Source organism: Protopterus annectens, chromosome 17.part0 (assembly GCF_019279795.1).
Source record: "Protopterus annectens isolate FY-2018-M chromosome 17.part0, PAN1.0, whole genome shotgun sequence".
Taxonomy (NCBI): domain Eukaryota; kingdom Metazoa; phylum Chordata; order Ceratodontiformes; family Protopteridae; genus Protopterus; species Protopterus annectens.
The window spans coordinates 397,189,463-397,198,028 of record NC_056751.1 but is presented as its reverse complement, the minus strand read 5'-3'; the positions used below and the strand labels follow the sequence as shown (position 1 = coordinate 397,198,028).

The following is an 8,566-nucleotide window of genomic DNA, read 5'->3' as shown; positions in this document are numbered from 1 at the left end:
CTGCATTGACGTCAGGGAAGAAGCAACAGCAACAGACGCCGGACCAAGACTTTGGAACTCGGGCCGACTGCAGGACTGCCTGACGGCAGATAACTCATGTGTGATGACTGCAGCAGTGTAACACGACGAACATCTTACGGTATCGAAGTTTATGAGTCTAGTCTGTACGCAGGCCACACTAAAAGTGTATCACATGAAGAATATTTTCTCTGTTTTTATGACAAACGAAGAAATTACATTTTAAAAACACTCAACTGCCTAATGTGATTGGCAATACAATGGCACATATGCATAATTAAGAATAGTAGAGAATTTTATGCTTACAAAGGTGGAGATGGGGTTAGCTATAATAAGTATGACACAAACAGCAAATGAAATCAATGTCATGCTGGAAACCAATCAGTACAGTCAAGACTGCAAGTTTATACTCACTAATGTAAAGAAATAAAATAAATTTCACATAACATTAAAACGGCTGTTCTAGTTTATATGGATGCATTCTAATGTTCCAGTTAACAATTTCACGAATAAGGACTTTTTGTGGATTTCCTGAATGCCAATTTGTGGGCATCTGAGAGAAGCATGTTCAAATAATATATAATGGATGCATCCCTGCATAAAAAATTTTTTATCTGCATCACAAAGGGGCTAATAAAGGATATGCAGAGGTTTCTTGTTCTTGTGCCTCATTAAGCCAATTGATCTACATGCCATAGAAAAACAAACATAATCAAATGTAAAACAAACATAATAATGGAACGTATCAGATGTTTTATGCAGACCAGCTTGTCAAATGCAGTCTCAGTCAAAAGCCAGGTCTACGAAACAACATTCAGTGATCTGTTTTTTGCATACATTCCACCTAATGCTTGAGACTGTTCCACAGCACATGAGAAAGTATTAAAATCAGCCCCTTGCTGCCATATCACTGGAGTAAGGATTAATAGGCCTTGCAGTGACTTAATGAGAAAACTAAATTCAAGACTGGCTATTGATGAATTAATTGGTTTATAAGCAGAAACAATACCAAGTACAATGCATGTCAAACTTACTGAATCGGGATCTTTCTGCTGTTCAATGAAAGCCGAGAACTCAACTAATCTTATCTTGGTTGTTCCAATGGATCGACCCTGCCATGCAGGCATTGAAGGTGCTGGAGCAGGCTCGTAACCTGAAAGTACAAAACACACTTATTCTCATGTTTGATTAACTTTTAATGCATAAGCAACTGGTGAAACATGCAGCACACAATCATTCACAGTGCTGTGATCTGCATACAGAAAATGGGTATGATGACTCTTGTTTCTTAACAGACATATAATTACAGATGAAAACATACTCAGTAAAAAAAATATTTTCACTAAAATAGTTTCACTAAACAAAAAAAATTTTCAGCATACATATTCTTGGAAGACTTTTGTACCATACTCGACATGAATACTGTGAAAACTGCAAAACGAATACAGAGTACTAACTGCAGCATTACATTTGGCAAATCCTTTTCAGTACAACTAAGTACATATAGTTTTATGGAATGTAGCCAAGGGGACAAACCGATATCCGAAACACAATTTTTTTTTTTTGTGCAAATCCAGTCACAGTCTTTGAAATTAAGCAAAAGCAAAACAGAAAAGGGGTCCCCTTAACTGACCCTGGGAATTATAAGTCTTCCAAATAAGCCTAACCAGCCTTATTTGGAAGACTATGGAAAGAATCATCATGGACCTTATCAATGAGGACACAGACTGCCAAACTTTTGACATGACCTACTTTGGCTTCTTTAAGGGCAAAGTCTTGCTTATTAAACCTGGTGGACTTCTTTGAGAATGTCAAAGCCAAGGCCTTCAACACAATCCCCCACTCGGGTATCAATGAGAAACTCTCCCAGCTGGGGATTAACCCATATGTCACTACATGGGTAGAAAACTGGTTCATTGACAGAAAGCATACTGTCAAAGTTTGGAATTCCACCTCCACCAGTAGGCCAGTTATCAGTGGTGTACCACAGGGATCTGTGCTAGGCCCTCTACTATTTGGAATCTTGTTCTCAGATGTCCAGGTGCAAGTAGACAGCCTGTGGCTTACCAGGTTTGCAGATGACTGTGAACTAGGTGCAATCACTGAGTCCCCAATGATGTTAACATACTACAAAAGGAGCTAACACAGACTAATGATTGGTGCCAGAGTCACGGTCTAAAACTAAATGCAAAAAAGTGTGTCATTATCCCCTTTGCTAAAGACGTGGCTCCTGCAGATTACATCATAGACAGCACCCCCCCAAGCTCAAACACAGTGGTGAGAGACTTGGGAACACAGGTTGACCTCAATTTAAACTTTAATCATCATGTGTTCATAATGACAGGGATAGCCTGCTACGTTGCGCATAAATAAGGGTATTGCATCCAAGGCTAAGGATATCATAACTCCTCTACACTCAACTGACCACTAATTGAGTACAATGCTCCCTTTTGTATGTAACTCACCAGACAACTGCAACTGGAGAAATAACAGAGGTTTCTAACTAAGAAAATTGAGGGCCTCCAAAACATGACCTACATGGAAAGACTGTAGGCCCTCTCTCTGTACTCTATATTGTAAAGGCTGCTGAGAGCCGACCTGTGCCTGGGCTACAGAGCGATCTCTGAAATTGCCCTAATGGAAATGCTGTATACCTGCAAATCAAATGGGACAAGAGTCACTCACTCACTCCAGGGATCTCTACCTAGCTTGTGACATAAACACACCATGTTGGAGAGACAGGTATGTCTCCCAGAGATTGCCACTCCTCTTGAGTAATCTCCCACTTCACATGAAGCAGAGCTCTTCAATGACCTTATTTAAGCACAACCCTTACAACTGGACTATATATTCACCCTGGAGGTGGCATCTATCTCCCTCATGGACATGGGCAGTCAGTGCTAATCAGTGGTCATCTAGGGAACAAGGGCTTTATACGGATAGGCTTACGAGCCTACAGCCATTAGCCTAGTAACCTCCTATGAACTAAATAATGAGGGTATTCAGAAATGGTCATTAGTTCTGCAAAGTGCTACATAATATGAAACAGTGTTCTTTATTTTCACAGAGTTTCACTGACTGCAACCAAAATGACCAGATAGGCTTCTGAAACGTATGCTTTTCCACAAATTAATGCATGCAGCTCATCACAAGTTTGCTGCAAATCTAGTCACAGTCTCTGAAATTAAGCAAAAATAAAACACCAACTTGCTGTACTTATTGCTTCACAGAAGTGCCAAGTGATTTTTAATACTGCCCCATAATATTCTGAGTGAGAAGAGAAAGGATACTTAATTTCTGGATGTCCACAGACAACTCAAGTAATATCTTGACATAACAAAATTCTTCAGAACTTCTGATCAGTTGCTCATTTCTTCTGAAGATGAGAAGAAAGGGCAACCTGTGGCAAAACAGACTATTTCCAAACAGTTGTCTCAGGCTATTACCTTTTGTTATTCTCCTCAACACAAAACTATCCTAGGCAGGGTCAAAGTTCATTCTACTAGGGCCTTGGCTTAATCTATCGCTTTTTGGAAAGGGTTGGATTCTAGAAGCACAAACTTGGTCCTCTGTGCCTATGTTTATAAAGCACTATACACTAGATAGGACCATTCTTAATGCCATCACCACTATTAAATCTCTCCTAAATAAACTCAAGCCTTGCTCCCCCTCTGCCAACAGACTACCCACATGTATCTTTATATTGTATTTAGAACTCAACTATCTTCCTTTTTTTGCATTAACAATGTTCATATGTCTGTTATGTACTTGGAGCTTTTCTCCCCGGGCCTCCGCTGAAAATGGACATGTATCCAGTCGGACTCTCCCGGTTAACAAATGTAAAATAAATAAAATAAATAAATTCTCTAGTGGCTCCTGGACCCTTTCCTTTCCACCTCAGATTTTAAGTATACAATCCGATCCCTCAGATACAATAAGCATGGTTTCATGTTCTCAGCCAAAGGGAATGGCTGGTTGATGTGACAGATGTGTGGGACAGCTGTGCTACATTAGCATCCAATGGGGTTTACAATAGCTGGAACAGCAGAAAGAGGAGAAACAATATGGTCAGTGGCATCAACAGACCCAACGGAGATGTTCAGGTCAGACTCAACACCAGATTTCTCCAATTTAAGCTTCTTTGACTTCTTCAGTGTCAAATAAACATCGGCCATCAAAGACTTAGACACCATCTTACCCTGACCAAAGGCTTTAAGCTTCAGGTTTTCAAGATAAATTTTCAAAGCTAGAGGACTACACTAAGTCTTAGACACAAATGCCTGACAGATACATCAATCCTTATAATCGTACTCAGCACCCAGACAAAACAAACATTTAATATGGTGATCTCTGTGAGGAATCTACCTCTCACAATCACATTTCTCTATATTTAATGACATGCCATCACCACTATTAAATCTCTCCTAAATAAACTCAAGCCTTGCTCCCCCTCTGCCAACAGACTACCCACCAATTTCCTAAAAACAGCTGCATAATCCATTGCCTACCCTGTCACTATTCTTATCAATCATTTCATTTCTGAAGCCCTAGTCCAAGACTTATGGAAATCCTTTTATACAATCCCTATCCATAAAGGTGGAAATTCTACTGATCCCTCTAACTTTAGACCTATTACTATCCTGTCCCCCTATCTAAAAATCTTAGAAAAGTGCATCCATAGTCAAACACATTCTCGACAACAACCTCATTATCCCTACCAAACATGGCCTCAGACCCCACCATAGCACTGCCACTGCATTACTCTCTTTCACACAAACAATAGCTGAAGCCCGTGACAACTTCCTCATCTCCTGTCTATTTCTCGATCTTTCTAAGGGCTTTGATACTCTCTCTCATTCTAAACTTCTAACTAAACTTTACAATCTTAATCTCTCTACCTCTTCCATCAACTGGGTCTCTAGTTACCTCTCAGGAAGGCAACAATCCCTCTGATGGCAAACTGTCCACTCTCCATTCCTCCCTGTAAATAGTGGCATTCCCCAAGGCTTCATTCTGGGCCCCCTTCTGTTTAACATATTCGCTAATAAACTTCACACTGCTACTAACCTCTCTACACTTCTATAATAAGTAGACGACTCCACTCATCTCCACTACCCACAGCATCCCTGAACTTCTAGCGCTTACTCAACAAACCTTCTCCGCTGTCGAAACCTGGCTCTCTGACAACCAACTAATATTGAATCAGAAAACAAGCTCCCTCTCTTCTTCCCTAAATCACGCGCACAGCACAAACCCTCTTTCTCTATCACCTCTCTCAACACCACCATTATCAAACCTGAACCCCATACCAAACTACTTGGTGTAATTATTGATGAATTAAAATTCGATATTCATATCCAGCAATGTAAAAAAAAAAAAAAAAAAAAAGAACCTCCACAAACTTGGCTTTCTCTATCACAATCACAAATTCTGACACCTTCCTCTAAACCCTCCCTAGCTCAGTCCCTCCTTCTACCCTTTATTCTTTATGCTGCTCCTGTCCTTACTAATGTTTAAATATCCCTTATCACGAAACTACAGCAAACATATATAACAAAATAGCCAGATTTGCCTTTAACCTACGATACAAATCTCACCACTGTCTCGCCCTTAAAAAAACTGCAATGGCCAAAATTCTCTAATCAACTACTTCTTCCCCAAATGCATATTACACACTCTTATGAATGACCCCTCTTCCTGCCCCTCCATCTCTAATCTAGTCTCCTACTATAAACCCATCATCACCGTACTACCAGCAAACACCTCCTTGATATTTACAAACCGAATAAAAATACTGTTAAGTCCCGTTACAAATATTCTGTAGCCCATGCTTGGAACTCACTCCCCCATAACATAAGAAGCATTCACCAAAAGTACCTGTGTAAAAAAGAACTTAAACTTTTTCTACAAAAGGCATGGTCCTGCCCATGTCAAACCTCCACTTGACCTTAGCTACCCTCTTTTCAACGTAACTTCTTTGCATTGCAACTGACTCTCATATAATTCCTGTCTGTTCTTTATGTACCAATTGCTCTTTGTTTAGTTGCTTACACTATTTGAATTTACCCATGTGCAATATTTTTGACCTCTCAATTGCTTACTATTGTCTACTATGTTGTCTGCCAATTTTTTCAACTATTGTAATTATATGTAATTTCTTTTTTTAACTTTTGTAATAACTTATAATTTTTCTGGAACTTTTCTCCTCAGGTCTCCACTGAAAATGGGCCCCTGGCTCAGCTAGACTAACCCGGTTAACAAATATCTATAAATAAATTAAATAAAAATAAATGTAGTAAAAACTGTAAGAAAGACCAAGGCAAGCTGCAGTTTTCACTGTGTAACACCTTCAACCTCCCATAGGATATATTCAAATTACCCTTTAAGGACGTACAGAGTTTCAGTTGCATGATTTCTGAATGCCCATGACATTTTACTTTAAGTCATTAATGGTACATTCAGGACAATAAAGTCAAACTCCAGTAGCAGTAAACCTTTGGTTTGTATCTTTGATGACATGTAGAAAACTTAAGAAAATACAAAAAAAAAAGAAAGAGGAGGGTCCCCAACGGGAATACTTATCCAACCAATGGAAAGAAAGAGGCACATATATCAAATGGCTGATAAACCAATGCTGGAAAGAGTGAGTGAGTTCAGGTCTTGGCTGATAAAAAAAGCTCTGAGATATTTTGCGTCCCTACGTTCTTTATGTACCACTACCTTCGTTGGGCTGAAGTTATACAGCATTAGGGGAAAGTACCCAAGCTTTTGTATGCTGGATGGATGAAGATTTTCAATACTAAAATAGTGAGAATGGAAGAATGCAATGTCAGACGATTTGCACATCTATTTTAGATCCAGGAAAAAAAAAAACCTGTAAAAAGATGATTTTTTTGTATAAGTGGAACTTTCTCCCTTAGCCTCCAGGGAAAATGGGCTCCACTCTGATGGGACTTCTTTATCACTGAACATAAACCAATAAATAAACAGTCAGATTTGGAAATTAACAGGAAACGGATAACGTTACAGCTACTAGGAAAAACTCATTTTCCATCAGAATTTTCTCCCAAATTGCTCTCAAAACTGTATATGAGGACATGATAAAATAAAGTATTCAGGAATTTAGGAGTATGGATTAAAAAGTATTCTGTTATGGTAGCTAAGGATATGTGGGAAGAGACTAAAAAAAAATACAAAAACTGAGAGGATGGAAGGCAGGGTTGCCAGACGTCCCTGTTTGGGCAGGACTGTCCTGAGATCAGCAGCCTGATCCAGAGTCCCGTCCTGCCGGTTTAAATCCTGGGCAGCCCCTGCCTTTTTTTTTTTTTTTTTGATTGGCCCGTATGGCATACAGGCCAATCAAAAATCGCTAAACAGGGAGCTTCTTGTGTTTAATGCAGAAGTTCCGCATTAAACGAAGCTCCATGTTTAGCGATTTTTGATTGGCCCGTATGCCGGTATATGGGCCAATCAAAAGATCGCAAAACAGAGCTACTTCTGTTTAATGCAGAACATCACAGTTCCACATTAAACAGAAGTAGCTCCGTGTTTAGCGATTTTAGATTGGCCCGTATACCGGTATACGGGCCAATCAAAACATCGCAAAACATAGCTCTTTCTGTGTAATGCGGAACTTCCGCATTAAACACAAGAAGCTCCGTGTTTAGCGATTTTTGATTGGCCCGTATGCCGGTATACGGGCCAATCAAAAAAAAAAAAAAAAAAAAAAAAGCAGAGGCTGCCCAGAAGTAGGTCTGTGTTTGTTTATTTTTGATTGGCCCGGGCCAATCAAATAAAAAATAAACACAGAGCTACTTCTGTTTAATGTAAGTGAAAGACTTTTTTTTTTTTTAGTCCCTACCTGGCCAGTCGGAAATCTGTCAACCCTGATGGAAGGTCTTGTTTATGGATACAGATAGCAAGATAAAAATCACTGTAAAATCAGTTAGGAACTCAACTAATTTTTGTCGGCATAAATTCAACAATCTCCTACATGAAATAGACTGGACACCCCTTAAACAACTATCCCTTAATGATGATGTACTACACTTTAATAATACCTTCCTTCACATACTTAATACTCTAGCTCCCATTCATATGAAAAGAATCAAAACAAAACTCTGCTCCATGGCTCTCTGAGGAATGTAAACACCTGATGAAGCAAAGGGACCAAACCTAGATAACCTGGAAACAGAACAAAAATTAACAAAATCATGTTAACTTCAAAACACTAACTAACAAAGTCACAAAACTAATCAACAGAGTAAGAAGTCATATTATTCCCAGCTTCATCTCCAACATAAAATCAACCCCACTAACTTTGGCACTCCATACTTTCTCTAATTAACCCTGGAACAAATAGAAACCATACCCTATCACCTGACAGCCCTCCATCACAAACAGCCGAAAACTTTAACAAACACTTCATAAATTCAATATCAGACCTACTAACACTCCTAATGCTGGACCCCCTTCAACCTATTCTCACTTCAGCCCATACCTACTGACACCATTAAAAAACTGCTACACAAACTAAAACCTGCTCTAC

At 39.2% G+C, this 8,566-nt stretch overlaps 1 protein-coding gene across 5 annotated transcripts in view; it reads right to left on the bottom strand.

The window, feature by feature from the left end:
* TEAD1 (TEA domain transcription factor 1) overlaps positions 1 to 8,566 on the bottom strand; it is a 1,209,838-nt gene that overhangs the window by 168,228 nt on the left and 1,033,044 nt on the right. For all 5 annotated transcript variants that reach the window (XM_044058987.1, XM_044058991.1, XM_044058986.1 and 2 more), the window contains one exon: positions 1,053 to 1,171. In XM_044058987.1, the coding sequence (XP_043914922.1) occupies positions 1,053 to 1,171 (119 nt within the window). The remainder of the gene's footprint in view (positions 1 to 1,052; positions 1,172 to 8,566) is intronic.